The sequence below is a fragment of the Myodes glareolus genome, chromosome 4 (genome assembly GCF_982192425.1).
Source record: "Myodes glareolus chromosome 4, mMyoGla1.1, whole genome shotgun sequence".
Taxonomy (NCBI): domain Eukaryota; kingdom Metazoa; phylum Chordata; class Mammalia; order Rodentia; family Cricetidae; genus Myodes; species Myodes glareolus.
Window position 1 is genome coordinate 115292740 of NC_142029.1, and position 22702 is coordinate 115315441.

The following is a 22702-nucleotide window of genomic DNA, read 5'->3' on the forward strand; positions in this document are numbered from 1 at the left end:
CCCTTCCCCTTTACATGTGGTCTGGGAATCATAAACAGGTCTCCAGCTTGTGTGGTAAGGGCTTTCACTTGCTCAGTCACTCACTAGCTTTATGGTGAATTTTTAACTTTGATTTATCTGGTATATTACTTTAATGCAGTGGGGAGCTTTATGCCCAGGGGAAATAAAAGTTTCTTTCTTTATATTTAATATTTATAAATAATTTTATAAATTCTTGATGTATATGGAGTAAGCATTCAGATGATGATGTGGAGAGATGGCTATACTTTTCTGAATCACATGGTTAAGAACAATAGAAAATAATTCTTAAAATTCAGTAACCAGGGAAAAATAATTACGGAGTGAATTGGACTCCTTACTCAATTCATTTTAACACTTAAAAGGAAAAATAGATGTTTTTTTTTCTGATTTCAGATCATGTAATAGTGATAGAGGTACTTTCTCCCAATGATTAAAAGCCCTGCAGTTTTTGTCCTACATAAATAGTAGCTGCAATGGTGCCTGTATTTGTTGATACCTTGTGTCATTAGTTCCTCCTGTCTAACAATTCCCATGCCTATAGACACAGCAGTGATACACAGTGAGCAAGTTTAATTCAGGACAGGACACACCTTTGAAAGGAGAAAGCATTATGGTGGATTCCACCCAAGCCTATGGAATTGTTATCTGCATGCAGCTCATTAGGAGACTGAAAAGAAGATAGTTCAGAACCATTTTCTAAATGACTGAAACTTCCACATACTATGACTTCTGTATTTCCCAGAGAACAGCACACAGCAAAATACTTACTGCTATAATAATCTATATTTCTGCAAATAATGCTAAATTTCTTATCTCACAGAAACATTAGCATCATTGTTATATATGAGAACACTATTATCCTTGTTACCTGTATGATCACCTTGGTGTTTCAGCCATGTCAGGGCTCTTGTTGGGAACTTGTGCTAGAAGCCCAAACTGTAAAGTGCAATTACATGAAATTGTGGTGAGATCATGAGTGTAATAGCAGGTGTCACACATTGTGTTTAAGTGTAATGTTCACGTTTAGTAATTGACTTCATTTACATTTGTGCTGTTTTGTCATTGTTATTCCTGCTCTGGGTTTAGACTCATCACATCACCAGGGACTCTCACAACACAGCCACTGTATTTCTCTGCAGTCTACTCAAGAGAATAACAAAAATAAGTAAAATTGAAATCTGTACAGAATTTGAAATATTGTAAATAGTATAAAGTTGGGAAATCTGCTGGGCCATACGTTTCTTACAGATTACACAGGTATTTTCTTAAGTAGTTTCAATTCATTTTCATGTGAAACTATTATTCCACTCACAGGACTTTCTTTTTGACTTCTTTATATCTTAATTACCAATATTATATATTCAAGTCACTGTCATGAGGTCACGGATAAGAGTAATAGGTTTGCTCACTCCATATCTATCCTGGTTGCTTCTGTTGCTGTGGTAGCAGACAGCTCCACAGTTCCAGACGGCAGACCCTCATAGGAAGTCAGAGAGGCAGGAGCCTGAGACAGCTCTTCACATCACACCCACAGTGTGCAGACAGAAATCAGTGCATCCATGCTCCCTTCCTGGTTTGTACTGTTTTATTCTACGTATCTTTCAGGACCCCTTGCCTAGGAAATGGTACCACCTACAGTGGACTGTGTCTTCCTGAATAAATTAAATTTTTTAAGATGATTTCCCATATTCCAACCAGATACATGCAATCTTCCATTGAGACTCTCTCCCTGAGCAATTCTGGTTGTATCTAATTACAATTAAAGCTAACTGTTACAAATGTCCCTGAATGAAACCAAATGTCTATTTAGTCTCAAATATTTCTAAAAGCACTCACATAAATTTACAGAATCATTACTACTATCATTATAGAAAAACGTTGTGGAAAATGAGAAATTATACCACTAAATATTATTCATCACCTAACACCAACTTACTTTTGAAATTTTCCTCACTGCACGATATTTGTAATAAAATTAAATACCCACCTAAGCCACAGATACAGTCTAACTGTATACCTTTATTAAATTGTCTCTTACATCATCATCATTAAACTTCTATCCATAACATCATCTAATTCCAAGGTAACTGTCTTGACAATTGAAATATTTTCCTATTTATCGGTTCAGTATCTCTCCTTCCTCTCCTCTCTCACTGTAGGCTACCTAAACCTTTGTAGTTTCACACTTCCTCTTCTATAATCGTGTTTTTATAGCTTTAATTTTCTATCTCAATATAATTTAAATTTTCCACTAAATATGAAATGTTTTAAAAGAAGGCAAAACTATTATCTCAATTTGACAAGTTCTTATCACTTCCATCTTGTCTTTTATATAGGATAGTGTCTTGATTATGGTGAGTTCAGAATCTTACTAAGGAAAGAGAGAACCTAGGATTAGGTCACCATCAGTTGTCTTGTATGTAATTCATTGGTTATATCTTGTCACAATGAAAACCCCAAACTGAAATCACTAAAGCATTCCTATTTACTTTATTTGGTGGAGAGAAGGGCAGAGCACTAGACCTTGAACAGAAATGACACATGGTATGCTACCAGTAGTCACTTCTGTCTCCCTCTACCTATACATATTAACTAATTCCATCTAGATCACATTAATTTGCCTTAATAACAAAATACTTCCTTCCAGTGAGCAGCATATATCAACAAAGAGCAAAGACTTAGATTCTCTTCTTTCTCTCTTGGAGAACTCTCAACTATAGCTACCCTTCCAGGAATTAATCTACATGATGAATACAACCTGGATAATCTGATTGGCCAAGATTGAGTCATATTTTCAAAGCACATTAATACCATAATAATAACCAGAAGCAGAAACTCTGTGAAAATATGGTACCTTCTCTACAGTTCATTCAATCGGAGGTATAGGATTAGTTTTTTTCCCAAAGAATTGCTAAGAAAACAGCTGTTATTCTTGAAAGACTAAAACATACTAAATATGATCAGCAGATACATTGTAAATAAAAATGCAAATATCCATCATTTGCACATAAGGAAAAGATTTGCCAGGTCTTGCCACTCAATTGCTGAGCGAAACTTTGTAAGTTCTTACACATGATTTTAGTAACACATGAGTATTACTCTTAGTGTGAGAAGAGTCTCCTAAAATATGCAACACCTGCTATCACATAGAGTAACTAACTAGAACCAAATTCCCAGCCAATCACAAAAAGTTCAGCTCTTATTACAACTCCCTCTGGATAGTGCTAATACTGAGGTGAGTCGCTGATGTGGGCAGTACACGTGGAACTCATCCATGGATGTTGGTCTTCCACACTCTTATCCTATGAATGTGCATCAAAGCTCGCAGAGAACCCACTGAGAATGGAATTCAGAGCACCACCTAAGTTCTTCACTAGGCTTAGTTGTGGGCCCTGACCACATTTTCTAACATTTTCTGATGGCATCAGCTTTAGGTTCAGCATTATGTCCAATATGCCTGAATTACAGTCAACTTGGGAAAATATGCCCTAGCTCTCTATGAGAAATCATAATAAAGAAGGAAATCAACAACCATAAAGACTCTGAATAAGAGTAATGGCTGTCAGCTGGAGGGCATCCATTTATTAGGAGCTGGGGCAATTTGAAGTCATGTTAATAACACGTAATTCTAAAGTAGGCCTGTCGAGTAAGTCAGGAGAGACACGTGTGGGGAAAAAACCCACACACACAAGGCATACAACAAGGGCTCTTAGACAATAAAAACCAGGTGTTATCAGTAGATCAAAATGTCACCTTGCTGAAGAAACCAGTCCAAACAATTTCATCTTTAATCTGGTGTCTCTTGAACCTATTTCTCATTCCTTTCTGCATCAAATCATGTTCAACATAAGGATTTAGTATTTAAACTACACATGAATTGAGATGTTAAACCATGACTGTACTGCACAGTGGTGGCTATTTACCTCACGAAATGTAAACTAGAACTTAATTGCTGAATTAGATCAATTGTCAAAGAGTGAAGCATAAATGAAGTGCTGTGCTGTGTGCCCGGTATGATTGCTCTTGGAGTAAAGATACTGGAAACAGTCCTAGTACTTACTGTGCAGCTCGGCTTAGGTGTTGCGATTCAAAACCTCTCATTCTTCCCTTTTCACTTTGTATTGATATGTAGTTTAATTTCATCTGTTTTAATAAAACGAGTGTGATGTGTTAATATAAAGTTGTGTTCGAAAGGGAATATTTATTTAGGCTGGGATAGAAAACCGAAATAAATTGCTGAAGATTCAGATACTTTTTGTCTGAGCTTTCTTTGTAGAACTTTCTAGAAGTAATTACAAAGAAGTGCTCTTTGTTTATGGATTGATTTGTACGACTTTTCTGCAATATTCTATGACACGGAACTCTCAGAGTTCACAGGGACTTGTAAAGTTAAAGACTTTAGATTGAATTTGCATCATGATAAATGAAGTACAGAATAATCAAATTAATAGAAAGGAAAAGAAAATCAAAGGATCTATTTTAAGAAACTGATGGTATTGAAGATGATGATGTCATTTGAGCAAAGGTAGAAGTGAGGACGTTTATATGTCTGTGGCACTTACACACAGGGCTTTGAGGATAAACTTTACACCCCTGAATACATTCAGTTGACTTTACAACAGATTCTGGCATTGAAATACCTACAAGTAACAGGGTAGAAAAGCAGAGTCTGGGAAGACATTAAAGAAAGGAGGTTTGGAAATGGGGAAAGAAAAGGTATTCAGAAAGGCAGTGTAAGAAAGCACTACTTTGAGAGAGACATAGGCACAGACACAGAGACTGCTTAAAGAGCTATGTTGAGTGATACCATCGAGCAAGCCATTCCACTGACACGCCGTTCACCAGACTCTTATGCGTGGCACACGTGCAAGCCGTAAGCGGTTGCCAGAATACACCTGTGGGAACAGACATGGTGTTACTTGTTACATGGTGTTACTTCCATCCCTCAATTCACAAGATTAGAAAAATGAATGGATCTCGTGAGCTCCCATTAGAACAGGCACACTGCCTCAGTTGGTGAACCAACCCCTCGCGATCCTGACTTCTTTGTCTTCTCCCTCCTTTTGCCTGTCAACTGGACCTTGGAAGCTCAGTCCGTAGCTCTGATGAGGGTCTCTGTCTCTGTATCTCTGATGAGGGTCTCTGTCTCTATGTCCGTCCGTTGCCAGACGAAGATTCTATGGTGATATTTGAGATAATCATCAGTGTGATAGTGGGGCAAGGACAGTTCAGGCACCCTCTCCTCTGCAGTCCAAGGACCTAGCTGGGGACATCCCCGTGGACACCTGGGATCCCCTCTAGAGCTAAGTTTCTTGCCAACCCTAAAATGGATCCCTTACTGTAGGTATCTTCTTCCCTGCTCCTATATCCGCCCTTCCTCCATCTCCACCCTTCCACTCCCCAAAAGCTGTTGCCAGTCCGGATCTGAATGAGCATGTGATCAAACCGGACTCTCTGATTGTGGCTGACAATGGGGGCTGACTGAGAAGCCATTGATAAAGGCACTGGGACTTGTTTTTATGGCATGTTCTGGCTTTTGGGGACCCTAGTCTATATGGATGCACAGCTCCCTAGGCCTGGATGTAGGGGGGAGGGCCTTGGACTTCCCACAGGGCAGGATTCCCTGGCCTCTCTCAAGCAGAGTGGGAGAGGGAGGAGGGGTGTGGGGGAGCAGGAGGGGATTGGGAGGAAGGAAGGAAGTGTAAATAATTGAATGGAAAAATAAAAAATAAATAAAATATAAAGAATAAAAATGAATGGAAAGGTCACTAAGTTCAGGGGTAACTCTCCTATGTGCCATGTCTTAGGTCATTTTAAAACAGTCCTGGCCTCTTTCTCTCTCCTCTCATCTTACACGCATACACAAAAGTTCATGCAAAGAAGTACTCACAAAAGCATTCAAGCATACATGTGCATCAACATGAACAGCTTTAAACACACACTAAGCTGCCTTGCAGCAGATTCTAGCTGAGACTGTTGGATTCCTCTAGTGCTTCACACATAGGTCCTAAACATTCTGTTTACAAGAAAACTAGCCCCAAGGCTGCCTGATGCCATGAGTCTCAGCATCCTCCAGTCCATCGCTAGTGTACTGACTTTTAGTGGGCAGAAATCATAAATAATCTCTGGTGCCCACTGTCACCTCACAACGGTGAGGTTCTATTCCCTCCTTCATTTACTGTGTGGATTGTGTAGTCATAGTCAAAAACTTATTTCTCTGTGTTCAAGATTTCAAATTTAATACTTCTAAACTTGTTAACGTTCATGTATGTGGTGTGGATGTCAATCCCAGGCCCTTATAGGTACAAGGCTTGAATTCTACGAGTGAGATATAAACTAATAGCTATCATTTCTCTGCCTGCTTTTCTTTTCAATCACTTCAACCTGGAAATTTCAGTGCTGTTCCTAGCACTTTACTGTACGATGCTGTTCCTGGCACTGCACTGTGTGTGTTCCACCAGTTTATTTCCCACTGTCCTTCCTTTGCCTTCAATTACTGTTGAAATTTGGATCTTTGTTACTTCTAAAAAAACTGAGACCGTGAAGTTGATTGGAACTGCCTCTGCTCCAAACTCCAGTATTGGCACCTATCTCTGCATCCGTGACATCTGATCAGATTCTAGTTACAGTGTCAGGAAAATTTTCTCAGAGAACCAGTGTTCTCTGTTTTATGATTTGTCTTTATATTTCCAGAATTGTCCATTGCTTTTCTTCACACACAGACTCACCAGGAAAGCAAGCCGCCGATCCTTCTCTGTCTCGGTTCCCTTTGAAGTGGCTTTAAGCTTTCTCCTCTGTTCCTACCTGTTCAAATCCTTCAGTGTGCATAATACTTTGAATATACCTCATTCGTAGAACTTGTCACTTCCTGTCAATTTCATGAATAACGTTTCCCATTTACATGATTTTATACCCATTTCCCCTCTTTTAAAGTTACCTTTATTGAGTGCTTGAGAACAAAGTACACGACTAATTAATCTTCATAACTTGCACAATTCTTAGCAAAATTATTTGCAAATTATAGACAGTTAAGGATACAAGTTAATGGGGTAGGAGAAATTGTTTAGTGTTTATCAATGCTGGCTGCTCTTCCAGAAGACCTGAGTTCAGTCTCCAGCACTCATGTTGAACAGGTCATAACTGCCTGGAACGGCAGCTCTAGAGAATCCTACACCAGCTCGGGCCTCCATGAGTACCTACATACACATGCATACTTGCATACATACACACAAGTAAAAATAAAATTTAATAAAAAATAAGAGTGTGCAGGAATTATTAAATAAGTATTATTTTACATGCCAAAATAAAATTCTAATCTATTCTCATTTTAAAAGTACAATTATTTACTATGCAAAATATTCATATTCATACACATTGTAAAAAAATAGTAACTGGTGCTCAGTGGATAAGAGTGCTTGAATTTCTCAGGCAGAGGAGCCAAGTTTAATGACTGGCACTGAGTTTGAACACTTCACAGCACATGGAACCCGACTATAGGGAGTCCAGTTCTCTCTTCTGGCAGCCATGGGCACCCCCTCACACACACATGTATATTTTGACACACATATACATATGCACACACATTTAAATGGTTAAATAAATAATTTAAAAGGTTTCAAAACTTACTGTGTTGATTAAAGTTTTGTATAATGTCTATGTAGTGTAGAGAACAGATAAACAACCCCATTCTTAAAGAAATATTAGAATCTCACCAGGATGACTGACCCTAAGTATGCTTTTCATTTCAACACATCAACTACCAAACTATAGTGATTTTCCATGTAATATCTCCAAGACTAGAAAGAAAACTGAGACATTCATTTTATGCTTAAAGACTATTCTTTATTTCCCAGGTGTGATGGGAGAATATGAGCCGAAAATTGAGGTCCATTTTCCTTTCACGGTTACAGCTGCTAAGGGAACAACTGTAAGGATGGAATGCTTTGCACTTGGCAAGTAAGTAATATTATTCTAGAATTAGACACAGTTGTTTATTAAAACATGACTCAGCTGTTTGGAGCACTTATTTCGCTAGGTTTCACTTTCCCAGAAGCCCCATGGTGACGATAGAGTTTTTAGAAGACGGGAGGCTGGGAATTGATGGACAACCTGGTCTCTTGAACTGTTAAGTCATTTCTATGCACAGCACTCTTTGGGAAATGTGTTATTTTAACATCAAGGAAGCCTGTCTAGATTGCAGGAAAGTTTTCGACCCTCTGTCTGCCGACCTGAAAATCTGCATTGTCCTGAGATTTTCTTCAGCGGGAGATGAAAGGACAAAGGATCCTCCGCTATTCATGTTCAGGACATGGACATTTAGAGTGTGAAGACTTTAAAGACACACAGCTCAGAGGTAGAATGCTTGCCTAGTAGGGCGGGACTTAAATGAAATCCCTAGAACCACAAAGGAAACAAGAGGGTAAGCGAGCCAAGGGGAATTACTCCAGGAAATCCTTGCTATGCCAGAGCAAGAAACAGATGGTGGTCATGAAACCCACGTAGAGAAATCAGACAGGTTGTTTGCTCTTGTTCGTGCAGCACCTGGGAGACAGAGGTGGGCTCTGTGGAATGCTGGATCCGGCCTCCCTGGACTACTTGACAAATTCCAGGACAGTGAGGGGCTCTCTCACTAAAAAGCAGATAGTGTTTGAGCAAGCACCAGAGTTTGTCTTCTGACTCCTATGTGCACATGCATGCATACCTGCACATATCCAAACATGCACACATATGCAAACCTACTGGAGACATGTGCTGTAAGAGACAGAGGTACAGGGATCAAATTGAGTATCCCACTGTGTTTTAAAATAGTAACATGAGAACAAAGCTGTTAATTTCTCCAAATAAAAGATGGTTGAGAACACAACCATCTTTTGTGGTTAGGTTGGCTAGGCTGAGTGACCCTGCTTCTGGTTTAAAGCCTGTGCTGTGTAGCTGCTTGTCAATGATGTCTACAGTGCAGGCACTAGCATGTGCAGCAGGAGTGTTGCTCTGATGATATTTGATTATGGTATTCTAGTTTGTTTCAAACACAGAGTTATTATTTTTAGAATGACAAAACCTCGGGGTTCTTTCAAGATCTATAATTATAATTTGTATAAATGCATCTCTTTCACAGTTACTAATCATTTAACTCCAGTTGTGCTAAACTAACACCCACAGTATTACATAGATAGAAAACATGTTTCAGAAATGTGCAGCCTTCTGAATAACAGCAGGCTCAGCCTGTGGAGCAGCAGAATCCAGCCAGAGGGTTACGGAGCAATACTCAGCACCTTGTGTTATACTTTCAGGACAGACATGATAAAATGTCTATGCAATTCCACTCACATCCAAGTTCGTGGTAGAAAAAACAGTTAACATCTCTGTAGCCCGCTGTTTAAGCAAATGATTCCACAGTGGAAACATAATTTAAAAGGAAATAAGCATGAGGGAGGTATGTTGTCATGTGATCGTGTGCCCGAGGAGCTCTTTCAAAGACAAAGGCATCAGGGAAGTGCACGCGACAGGATGATACCTTTAAACTCTAGTGTTGCTGCCATTTGCCTGGGAGCAGTCAAAGGCCAACTCCTCATCTTGACAAATGGAAAAGTATTATATTCCAATGGGATTTCAAAGGCTTTAGTATATCCTGCAGTTAAATAATTCTTAAATGCCAAAACTTGTGCTAAAGCCAAAACAAAAAAGGGGTCATATTGTAAAACTAATTAGAAAACTCAATTTATAGAGAAAAATAGCAGCATAGAACCTTTCCCCGGGCAGCTTATTTAATAAGTTAGATGTGTTTGTTTGGGAGAGCTTTGAGATATGCTCAGCAAACGGACATTTGGAGACTCTCTCCTGCTAGGTAGGACCCAACAGTTTTAAGTTATTTATTTTGTCAAAACTTTATCTTTTCCAACTTCCTATGCTTTCCTTGCTTCCACTCACCAAAATAAATAACCTCCAAAAGAAGTCTTTCCTCCCAAAGACTTACTGCATCTTTCTCTGATGAATGCTTAGTACTTTTTCTGTGAATTGTGATGACTGGAGGGTAAATCATTATGAGGAAATACACAAGCACCTAAAACTCACCTGCCACCACATAAAAGAAAATGACTTAAAGAGGCATCTTGACCTGTTTGGATTCCTCCTTAGCATTTCAAGAAGCTGGCCATCATCCCCAACATGAATACTGAAGTTTTAAATGGCTATCAGAGTGGTTGTTGGGTACTCATAGCTCGAATGAGTTGCTGACCACTTTTCTGATGCAGTAGGTCCTGCTGTACATTTTCTCTAGAACTGTAGTATCTGTCTCTCGGTGTCAGTCAGGATCTAACCACACAGACAGATTTTGCCTCTCATTGTGTGTACATAGGGTGATTTAACCAGGCGCCCCTCATAAACTCTTCCTCATAAACATCTGACTGGATTCTGGAATGGCAATCTCAGAACTCCATTGATTTTTATAGTCTCATAGTCTTTGCACTCATTCTTTTTAAATCCAAAACCACCACCCATTACTTCCATAACAGCTGCCATCCACTGCTCCATTAAAAAGATTCTTTATATTGATTATTGTATATATGACTAACAATACATTGATGGACTATTGTGTATGACTTATACTTAATACACTGCATGCAAAATACTATATGCATTTTCATCTACAACATCATTAATGTAATTTTAAATTATTTATACTCAAAATGAGTCTTCATCAGTTAGGAACCCAGAAGAAAATGGATTACAACTCAGATTAAAAAAACTCAGGAGTGGGTCAAGTTGAATATCTGTAATTGTGGTAAGGCTGAGAAGAAAAAGAAAAATGGGACATCTGTAGACTTGGAGCAGTGCGAACTCAATATTACCTGCAAGAGAATGGAGAGCTCATGACACCAGAACAAGAAAGAGCTGGAGATGAGGGGCTAAGCTGTGGAGAGAAAGTTACTCTGGCCCAGACAAGAACATGGATGAAAGAAACCTCAGGAATTTACTTATTGATTTCTATTTCTTTTCATTTCTCATCTTCTTTGGTGGTTCCCATGAAGGCAAGTAGAAATTTCCCACTCAGTTAGCTTGCAATGTAGAGGATGCAGCCATCAGGGAAAGTTTAGAGGAAAAACAATGGCAAGCAGGAAGAAGAGAGAATAGCCAACCAAGTATCCCTGTTGTAGACAGCAGTCTCATGAGAACAGAGCTTGTGTTCCTCAATTGCTCACCACTGTGGCCTCCCCCAGTGGATCGTACTCAAGATGGTACTCAAGGAGGATGGTACTCAAGAAATAACAACTGATGAAATGAATTATTTTTGACATACTAAGTCCACTTAGGTCAACTACTTATTTATAAATAACTTATTTATACTCCACCCTAAAATGTACCTATGTTTGTGTTTTCTGTACTTCTCTCCATGGATCTGTGATCATCTATTCTATTCAAATACAGTCATTCTCTGAACTTGACCTTTCCTCACTGATTCTTGTCTCCATTTGTTCATTTCCCATTGCTTTAGATTTACTGCTTCTCCATCTTGTTTAGATTAAGTAATAATGTTTATCATGAGATCTAGTCTGGGAATTAAACCTTTACTTTTCATCCCAAGGTATATTTTGCTGATGTTTATCCTATGTAAGAAGTGTGGATGTAACTAAGAGAAACATTTATCATATACAAAGTTTAAAAAGAAGGAGTGTGTGTGCGTGCTGGTATGTGTGTGAATGGGGGATGGAAGAGAAGAAGGGAGGGAAGGTTTGTTCCAGTAATGCATTTAGGGTTAAAGAATAGATGACCATAAATATAAACTACTGTTTTAAATCTTTCTAGATTATATTGATGCAGTCTAGGTTTTCTTTTCTTTTCATTTTATTTTATTTTTTAAGAAAGAAAACAAACTTTGTTTTTATTTTACATACCAATCCAAGTTTCGTCCATCCATTTATCCCCCTACTCTACCCCATCCACTCCTCAGAGAGGTTAAGGCACATTGCTTTGGGGAAGTTCCAAGGTCTGCCCTACTGTATCTAGACTGAGCAAGGTATTCAACCAAAGAGAACAGGTTTCCAAAAGGCCAGTACAAGCAGTAGGCATAAATTCTGGTGCCACGGCCAGTGGTCCCCTAAGTCTACCCCAGCCATGCAACTGTCAACCACATTCAGAAGGACAAGTTTGGAGCTATGCTTGTTCCTTCCCTGTCCGGCTGGAGTTGGTGAGCTCCCATTAGTTCAGGTAGACTGTTTCAGTGGGTGTTCACATCATGGTCTCTACCTCTTTGCTCATATTCTCATTCTTCCCACTCTTCAGCTGGACTTTGGGAGCTCAGTCTAGTGCTCCGATGTGGGTATCTGCCTGTTTCCATCAGTTGCTAGATGAAGGTTCTATGGTTAGATTATTCTAACCATTGAATAATCTAAGGTTATGATATTCATCAGTCTGACTACAGGGCAAGGCCAGTTCAGGCACCATCTCCTCTATTACTTAGGGACTTAGATGAAATCATTCTTGTGGATCCTGGGAATTTCTTAGAGCCAGGTTTCTTGCTAAACCCATAAGGGCTCCCTCAATCAAGATCCTTTTCCTTGCTCTCATCTCTGTACTTCCTCCATCTTGACTATCCCATTCCCTCAAGTTCTCCTACCCACCTCTCCTTCTTCCCTCCTCTTCCTCTTCTACCTTCCCTTCAACCCCACCCCCATGCTCCTAATTTTGTCAGCAATCTAGTCTATTTTGACTTTCTAGGTGGATATGTATATGTTTTTCTTAGGCTTCACCTTGTTATTTAGCTTCTGTAGGATCATGAACTAAAGGCTTATTGTCCTTTTTTATAGCTAGTGTTGACTTATGAGTGAGTACATATTCATATTTTGGGGTCTGGGTTGTATCACTAAGGGCAGTGTGTTCCAGTTCCATCCATTGGCTTGCAAATTTCAAGGTATCATTATTTTTTTGATCACTGAGTAGTACTCTAATGTGCAAATGTGCCACATTTTCTTTGTCCATTCTTTGCTTGAGGGGCATCTAGGTTGTTTTCAGGTTCTGAATATTACAAATAATGCTGGTATGAACATAGTTGAACAAATGTCTTTGTGGTATGATTGAGCATCTTTTGGGTATACGACCAAGAGTGGTATTACTGGATCCTGAGGTAGGTTAATTCCCAATTTTTCTGAGAAACCACCATACTAATTTCCTAAGTGGTTGTTGTATGTGTTTATATTCCCACCAGCAATAGTTATGTGTTCTTCTTACTAAACATCCTCTCCAGCATAATCTATCATTGTTTTTTTTTATTTATCTTAGCCATTTTGACTGGTGTAAAATGTTATCTCAGAGCTGTTTTGACTTGCATTTCCATGATGGCTAAGGATGTTGAACATTTCTTTAAGTGTCTTTTGGCCATTTGAGATACTTCTGTTGAGAAATCTCTGTTTAGTTCTGTACCCAATTTTTTAAATTGGGTTATTGGGGATTTTGATGTCCAATATCTTGAGTTCATTATATATTTTGGAGATCAGTCAGTTGTCTTGTATGGGGTTGGTAAAAATCTTTTCCAGTTCAGTAGGCTGCTTTTTTGTCTTATTGACTGTGTCCTTTACTTTACAGAAGTTTCTCAGATTCAGAAAGTCCCATTTATTTATTGTTGCTCTCATTGTTTGTGCTACTAGGGTTATATTTAGAAAGTGGTCTCCTGTGTTCATGCATTGAAGGCTACTTTCCACTTTCTCTTCCATCAGATTCAGTGTGTTTGAATTTATATTGCCTTTAATCCATTTGAACTTGAATTTTGTGCATGGGGATATATATGGATCTATTTTTACTTTTTTGCATGTTGACATTGAGTTATGCCAACACCATTTGTTGAAGATGCTTTCTTTTTTCCACTGTATAATTTTAGCTTCTTTGTCCAAAATCAGGTGTTCATAGGTGTGTAAATTAATATCTGGGTCTTCAATTTAATTCGATTCTATTGTTCAATATCTCTGTTTTTATGCCAATACCAAGCTGTTTTCATCACAGTAGCTCTGTGATGAGCTTGTGTCAGGTATGGCGATATCTCTGGAAGTTCTGTTATTGTACAGGATTATTTTTGCCATCCTGATAATTTTGATTTTCCATATGAAGTTGATTATTGTTCCTTCAAGGTCTGTGAGGAAATGTGTTGGGACTTTGATGGGGATTACATTAAATCTTTATAATGCTTTTGATAAGAGAGCCCTTTTATTATGTTGATCCTACCTATACAAGAACGTGGGAGATTATCCTTTTTCTAGTGTCTTCTTCAATTTTTTTCTTCAAAGACTTAAAGTTCTTGTTGAATAGGTCGAATAGGTTTTTCACTTTTTTGGTTAGAGTTAGCCCAAGATATTTTATGTTATTTGTGACTATTATTAAAGGTGGTGTTTCTCTGATTTCTTTCTCAGCTTCTTTATCATTTGTATATAGGAGGGCTACTAATTTTCTTGAATTAATCTTGTATCCTGACACATTACTGAAGGTATTTATCAGCAGTAGGAGTTCTCTTGTAGAGATTGTGGGAGTCAATTATATATACTATCATATTATCTGCAAATAAAGGAAGTTTGACTTCTTCCTTTCCAATTTGATTTCCCTTGATCTCTTTTGTTTTCTTTTTTTTTGTTTTTTTGGATTTTTTGTTTTGTTTTGTTTTTTCGAGACAGGTCTCTTTTGCTTTCTTATTGCTATAGCCAGAAATTCAAGAACTATGTTGAATAGATATGAAGAGAATGGACAGCCTTGTCTTGTTCCTGATTTTAGTAGAATTGCTTTGAGTTTCTTTCTATTTAATTTGATGTTGACTGTCAACTTGCTGTATATTGCTTTCATAATGTTTAGATATGTTCCTCATATCCCTGATCTCTCCAAAACCTTTATATAGGGGTGTTGGATTTTGTTTCAGCATCTAATGAAATGATCGTATGTTTTTTTCTTTTAGTTTATTTATGTAATGGATTACATTGATAGATTTTTGTATGTTGAATCATCCCTGCATCTCTAAAATGAAGCCAACATGATCGTGGTTTTTTTTATGTGTTCTTCTATTCAGTTTGCTAGTATTTTGTTGAGTATTTTTGCATCTAAGTTCATGGGTGAGATTTGTCTGTAATTCTCTTTCTTGGTTGAGTCTTTGTGTGGTTTGAGTATCAGAGTAACTGTAGCCTCATAAAAAGTATTTGACTGTGTTACTTCTATTTCTATTTTGTGGGACAGGTTGAGGAGTATAAGTATTAGCTCTTCTTGGATGTTCTGTTAGAATTCTGTACTAAAACCATCCAGCCCTGCTTTCATAGTATCCCATAGGTTTGGGTACATTGTGTTTTCATTTTTATTGAATTCTAGAAAGTCTTTAATTTCTTTTATTTCATCCTTGACCCAAGGGGTACTTCAATAGTTCACTATTCAATTTCTATGAGTTTGTAGGCTTTCTTCAAGTAGTGTATTGCTAAATTCTAACTTTAAACCATTATGATTCAGTAAGATGCAGGGGGCTACTCCAGTTAATTTTTTATCTGTTGAGATTTGCTTTGTTACCAAGCATGTGGTCAATTTTAGAGAAGCTCCCATGAGGTGTTGAGAAGAAGGTATATTCTTTTGTGTTTGAATGGAATGTTCTGTAGATGTCTATTAAGTCCACTTGAGTCATAACATCTGTTAGTTCTCTTATTTCTGTTAAGTTCTTAGTTCTTATCTCTGTTAAGCTTCTATCTGGTTGACCTGACCATTGAGGAGAGTGAAGTGTTGAAGTCTCCTACTATTAGTGTGTGGGGTTTGATGTGGGATTTAAGCTTTACTAATGTTTCTTTTACATATGTGGGTGCTCTTGTATAAGGGGTATAGATGTTCAGAAATGAGACTTCATCTTGATGGATTGTTCCTGTTATGAGTATAAAGTGTCCCCCATTGCTTCTGACTGATTTTAGTTTGAAGTCTGTTTTGTTAGATATTAGGATAGCTACACCTGCTTGTTTCTTAGGTCCATTTGATTGCAAAATCTGTTCCCAACAGTACTCAGAAATACTGTCTCTCTTTGAGGCTGAAATATGTTTCTTGCATACAATAGAAAATTGGATACTGTTTTCATACCCGTTCTCTTAGCATGTATCCTTTTATGAGTAAATTGAGTCTATTGATATTAAGAGATATTAATGACCATTGGTTGTTAATTCCTGTTATTTTTCTGTGGTAGTGTGTGTGTGTGTGTGTGTGTGTGTGTGTGTGTGTGTGTTTCCCTTCTTTGGAATTTTCTGGTGGGGGGATTATGTGTTGCCTGTGTTTTTGTGGGTGCAGTTATCTTCTTTGGGTTGGGGCTTTTCTTCTAGTACTTTCTGTAGGGATGGGTTTGTGGACACATTTTGTTTAAATTTGGCTTTGTCATGTAATATCTTGTTTTCTCCATCAATGGTAATGAAAGCTTTGCTGGGTATAGTAGTCTGGGCGTGCTTCCGTGGTCTCTTAGTGTTTGCAGCATATATGCCCAGAACCTTCTGGCTTTCATGGTTTCCATTGAAAAATCCAGTGTAATTCTGATAGGTTTACCTTTATATGTTACTTGACCTTTTTCCTTTGCAGATCTTAATATTCTTTCTTTATTCTGTATGTTTTCTGTTTAGATTATTATATAGCAAGGAGATTTTTTTTGATCCAATCTATTTGGCATTATGTAAGCTTCTCATACCTTCATAGGGATATCCTTCTTTAGGTTGGAAACATTTTCTTCTATGATTTTGTTGAATATATTTTCTGTGCCTTTGAGGGGCATTCTTCTCCTCCTCTCCCTATTATTCTTAGGTTTGGTCTTTTCGTGGTGTCCCAGATTTCTTGAATGTTTTGTGTTAAGTATTTGTTAGACTTTATCTTTTCTTTGATAAATTGATTTCCTTTACAGTATCTTTGACACCTGAGATTCTTTCTTCCATCTCTTCTATTCTGTTGATTATGCTTGCCTCTATAGTTTCTCTTCATTTACCCAGCTTTTTCATATCCAGAATTCTCTCAATTTGTGTTGTCTTTACTTCCTCTATTTTATTCTTCAAGTCTTAGACCATTTAATTTACCTGTTTGATTGTTTTCTTTTGGGTTTCTTTGAGAGATTTATTAATTTCTTCCAATTTTTTGTTTGTCTTTTCCTCCATTTCTTTAAGGGAGTTTTTCATTTCCTCTTTAAATGTCTCCATAATCTTCATAAAGATAAGTTTAAAATAGTTTTCTTTTGGGTTAGGATGATAAAGTCTTCCTGTTGTTTGACCACTGGGTTTCTGGTACTACCATGTTGAGTTTTAGGTTGTTGGATGAATTCTTGCATTGGTGTCTACACATCTCTTCCTCCAATTGATGCTGGCAGTGTCTTTTTGTATTGGTCCAATCCTTGCAGTGGTCGTCAGTTGCGGGGTAAGGGGGGATGTTTGGAGGGTTTGGAAGCAAAGTGGGACTTGTAGCTTTCAAGGTCCAGTAGATGGGATGGGGATGTTGGACCATCCTACCTGCAGGAAACTCTCCTGTTGGTTGGCTAAAGAAGTTGAGGCAGGTAGGGGAGGGGCCTGGGGTTTTACCCCCATATGGAGGGCCTAGAGAGTGGGGTGTCCTGCCGGGTAGCTGGTCACTCACCTCTTGGTCCTCTCTGTGTGATAGCAGGGGATATTTCTGTAGTCTAGGTTTTCATCCTGCTGTAATCCGAATTAATCACTTTCCAGATGTAGTTCCTACTTAAAGGAAAATTGTTAATATATTAATGAACAGAAGACAAAATCCAGAAGCTGGAATCTGCATAGTTTATTTTATACAGACAAGATGATTAAGCACCTTGAAAAGACTACTTGAAAAGTGCCAACTGCCAATAACATACTAGCCACTTCTCTTGTTTCCCAGATGTGCACAGTTCTGGTTTCAGGGAGATACCAACCATTCTGACTTTCTCTGCTCAGGTGACTCTGATACTACCCCTTGATTCCAGTGTCAGCCCTGATATATACACCTATTGAACACATTGACCAAGCTAACCATGTTATGGATAACCTTTAGTGCTAGGAAGGTTATTTTCCATTATTTTTGTTGTGACTTTTAAAACAAACTAAACAAGAGCAGATTTTATTCATTTGACCTTTTTCTGCCTTATGAAAGGATGGCATGAACATCTAATGGGCTAACCTAGAAATTGTGTGGCTATTAAGGAATGCTACTTAAGACCTGTAAGAATCATGGCTTTGCTCACAGATGGTGGTTTAGTCTTACATCTTAATAGCCTGTTCTTCAAGAAGTTCAGTTTCTGTGGAGTCTAGGATTAATGAGTAAACACAAGTAATCTCAAAGTATATAAGTTCATAATCTGTGTTCATAAGTAAGTCAGGAGAAAATAAATGTATACTATAAAACTTTGCCATCTTTAATGTCACCCAAGTTTACTGACCTAATTTGAAGTTAAGAAAACCTTAAGTTTTCTTCTAAAGGGAGCTCTCATTAAATCCAAATTTGACAACAAACATTCAGATTGTTTCTCTATAGGCTACGGTGGCAGGGCAGAGCAGTAGATACTAACTCAGTCATAGAAATTGCTTTGAAAATGAAACTGTACAATATCGAGCACAGAACTTATGAAGTGGCTATGACAGACTCTATTTCGTGATGGTCAATTCTGCAAAAGGTATTACCCAGAAAAATGGGGAGTGCTTCAGTATGATCCATGGGGGAATAAAGGTGTGTAATGGCTTGGGAAATACAGCAAGGTGAAAAAAAAAGCAGAGAGGATTAATTATTTGGAAAGAAAAGGCTGTTTTAGGCATATGGAAAGCTATTATCAAGAGATTGCTCACAAGCTGTTCTCCAGTCTCAATGAGGTAGAGAGGGAGTGAAACGCCAGCACTGTAGCATTAAACTAAAAGAATTAGATTGGGGGTAATACAGAAGCTCTTGACGATATGAGATGTTATGGAGAAAATTGGTTATAGGGAGACGTAGTGAAGGGCCTTCCCCTCTACAGCTGTAAAAATGTAAGAATGCCCATTTGTTGCCTAATGATATAGTTGTAATGTTCACTAAAAGAAGAGACATTCAGGTCAGACTTGAAAATGAAAACTTGAAACAGTCCTGTTTGTTGGATGTTTACCTCCCTGCCATTTGGACAGGACTTTAAAGCACTGGTTCTCGACCTTCGAAATGCTGCGGCCCTTCAATACAGTTTCTCATACTTTGGTGACCATCAACCAGAAAATTATGTTGTTGTTACATCGTAATTGTAATTTTGCTACTATTATGAATTGTAATGTAACTACCTGGTGTGCAGGATATCTGCTATGTAAATCTTATGAAAGAGGTGTTCTACCCGTAAAGTTGAGGATCACTGTGTCAAAGGTGGAATAATATAGAGTCAAGCACAGTGGATTAACCAACTTTGTGAGTGTGTGTTCGGAGAGAAAGATGTAAGCTTTGTGATGGCATGTACTGAAGTAAAATAAAGAGTGACTTGCCTTCCTTGTTCAGGCTTCAATCCAGCTGTAGCCAAAGGGTTACTTCTGATATATTCTGGGCCTGCTCTCAAATACTGGGCACAGAGATCTTGAAAGGTAGTGGTAGATAAAGGGACAAAACACTGCCTTTGGGGGCCAATAAATGTTTCCTTTCCAAAGCTTTCTCCAATAGTGTTTGATTCTTAAAAGTTGTTGATATTTTCCATCATGATTGTTCAGTCATGTGGGTCTACCCAAGTTGTTAGCTGAATACACAGATTGACAATTCAGATTTTAGAATGCTGAGACTTGGCACATGTAAGTGTTGAAAGTGTTAAAATTCGTATCTCAGGTAGGTATGACAGTACATGCCTGTAATCCCAGAACTTGGGACCCTATGTCATGCATATCACTAGTTCAAAGCAAATTTGGACTTAATGAGACTGTATATAATATGCAATAAAATAATATAAAGTAGACATCCTGTTAGTATCTAGGTATCTAAAGAATGGCTTAGGTGGGACTTGGGGACATTTGTCCTACAAGTTTGGAAAACTCAGATGGTGTTTCTTTGATGATGCAGACGGGATATCTTGCTGAAATGATATTTCAGGACTCTCAAGTCCTACATTATCCTAGGGTGTCCAAGAAGAGCATAGTGCTCTCAAACACCCCCTAAGCCTGAGGGGGGCCACAGGCAACATAGTTAGTGTTCTCAAGCACCCCATCAGCCGAGGGGTGGGCACATGGAACAGAGTCATTGCCTCTTCTCTCTGAACAGAAATAGTTTGCAGACTCTAAATCCCTACTTTGTAGAAGATGGATGCTAAGAGGTGGTGACTTAAACGGTGGCACCACTTCCATTTCACACTTCCCAAGCCATCTCTTCATTAGCCCTCCCTCCCATTGCTGTACTTCAGTCTTACATGCATATTCCCACCTGAAGTCCTGTAGCCTTGTTCGCTCAGTCTAAAATGTCCTGCCTTTTCCATTTGCACCCTGACCTCAAAGCTGGAATCAAATGTCACTTCTTAAATGTACTATGCTTTCCTTTAGAGCCAGTCTCTCGATGTCATCTAACCTGCCCTATTGGGACAGCTGTCTGTGTCTGTCTTCTTTATAAGGCTGACTTTGTTTGTTTGTTTGTTATTGATTGAAGTGCTTTTCTATGCTAAGGTACTAAATATATTAACTGTATTGAATTCAAGGGTGAGAAATAAGGCTGATCTTTCATAGCAGGACTGGATAATTACTTCTGGTTTCATCAAACAAATACCTTTAAATGCAGGTTACATATCCTGGCCCTAAAAAGCATCACACACAATTTACATTAGCTGCAGTTTTCCGGGTAGTTTTTTATTTCACCATGTGACCTTTTGCTGCCCACAGGAAGATAGCTAGATAAGTCAAATAGCCCCCAACAAAGAAGTAAAATGTGGTCAGTGGTGCTTAGCTGCCCCCATGCACAAGGGCAAACTTGAGGTTGCTTTGTAATAAAAATGTCATATGATACAAAGCTCTACAGTTTATCTCCCAAGGCAAACCTGCAAGGCAAGAGTTTCGGGTAATAAAGGTGTAGGCAGAGTTTTTTTTTTTATTAAACTTTGCATGTTCCTTATCTTGCTCTTGCAGCCATTAACACATAATAAGATCAGCAGTGTTCAAAAAGCCTTGAATGAGTTAGTGCGATAATTAATGATAATGACATTTCTACACTCATCTGAAACTTGAGGGTGGACTGGAAAAATGCCTGTGACTCCCTGCCCCTCTTAGCTCCTGCTTATCTCTCCAGGAGGGTTTAAAATCATACTTTCTACGCTTCATCACATACCTATTAGGAAGCCAGGGCCACGAGCAATCTTTCTCTTTCTTTCTTTCTTTCTTTCTTTCTTTCTTTCTTTCTTTCTTTCTTCCTTCCTTCCTTCCTTCCTTCCTCCTTCCTTCCTTCCTTCCTTCCTTCCTTCCTTCCTTCCTCCTTCCTTCCTTCCTTTTTTCCTTCCTTCCTTTCTTTCTTTCTTTGTGCTACCTTTCTTTCTCCCTTTTCCTTTCTTTTTTGCAAGTTTGTTGTAAATAAAATGGTACTATTTATTAATTAATAAAGTTGAGTTTTGCTGTAATTTATGTTTTATTAGTCTTGGTCTTTAGTCAAATAGTCTCAAAAGACACCTCTTGCCTTCCTTTGTACTATAAGACTCACTAGTGACCCTGAAGCATTCCACAGTCTGTGGCTGTCAAAGAAATTTCTTCTTTAGTTACAGATTGATGATTTATTAATACTATTTATTTATAAAGGTCAGTCATCAACAACTATTGGAGTTAAAGATGAATTTGATTAATATGATATATACCTATCAGACTAAAATCAAATTACTTAATCATTGGGTTGACTGAAGAACAGAGAGAGGAGTCAATTATTGGGTCTAAGAATCATTAATTGCTTGGATCTCACTGGAAAGCAGTATATATGAGTTAAGAAAGTATTTTGTGAAGTGCAGCTGGCTTCAGAATTGCAGAGACCAGAGATGTCTCCTCATTTCAAGTGGTACCCAAGGGTAATGGTACTTTACCGAACATCAAAAAATGCCAAGTCTAGTCTGACACTAGTCTGAAGGTGGGAGACACACTACACAGATGGGTAGACCAAGACATGAAAACTCAGCCTATGTATTATGTTACTTCCCTTGATATTCATGGTTTTCTCTGGAATGCCTGCCTTCAGAAAAGCAGTGCTTTGCTCCACTTTTATTTAGATGTATTGTACATTCCTGGGAAAACAGGGTCAGCTTTATTGCTCACACTTACACTCATAGTGAACTGGCTCTGCATTCACAGCTTCACCAGGGCTGTCTCAGAGCAGCTGCCAACAAGAGAAACTGGATATACGTGAAAACCTAGCAGCCCGAGATTCAAGGGGCAAAGCCAGCTTTCCCAGTTCTGTATCTGCTGCCTCAATTTACTGTAGACTCCTGCAATCAGCTAGAGTAATTCTCAGCTCTCCTAGTTCTTACGTGGTGTTTCTCAATTTACTGTAGACTCCCAACAGTCAGTGAGAGTTAAGTCTCACTTTGCCCTAGTGAAAAACTATCTGGACACAATTAAATATCTCAGTGATAGACAATTAGGGATATTATGATAGACAAGACATCATAGATGGAAGTGATATGATAATTCCAACGCAACTGGAAGTTTTTCTTAGCTCACTTATATTATGGTTTTGTGGTCATTCTCCCTTCAGTTTCCATTAGATT

The 22702-nt window shown here is 38.3% G+C and overlaps 1 protein-coding gene across 1 annotated transcript in view; it reads left to right on the forward strand.

Annotated features, from left to right (window-relative positions):
* The window catches only part of Cntn5 (contactin 5), a 1188481-nt gene that overhangs the window by 870155 nt on the left and 295624 nt on the right, over window positions 1-22702 (forward strand). The window contains exon 9 of the mRNA XM_087905876.1: window positions 7875-7977. Within this exon, the coding sequence (XP_087762002.1) occupies window positions 7875-7977 (103 nt within the window). The remainder of the gene's footprint in view (window positions 1-7874; window positions 7978-22702) is intronic.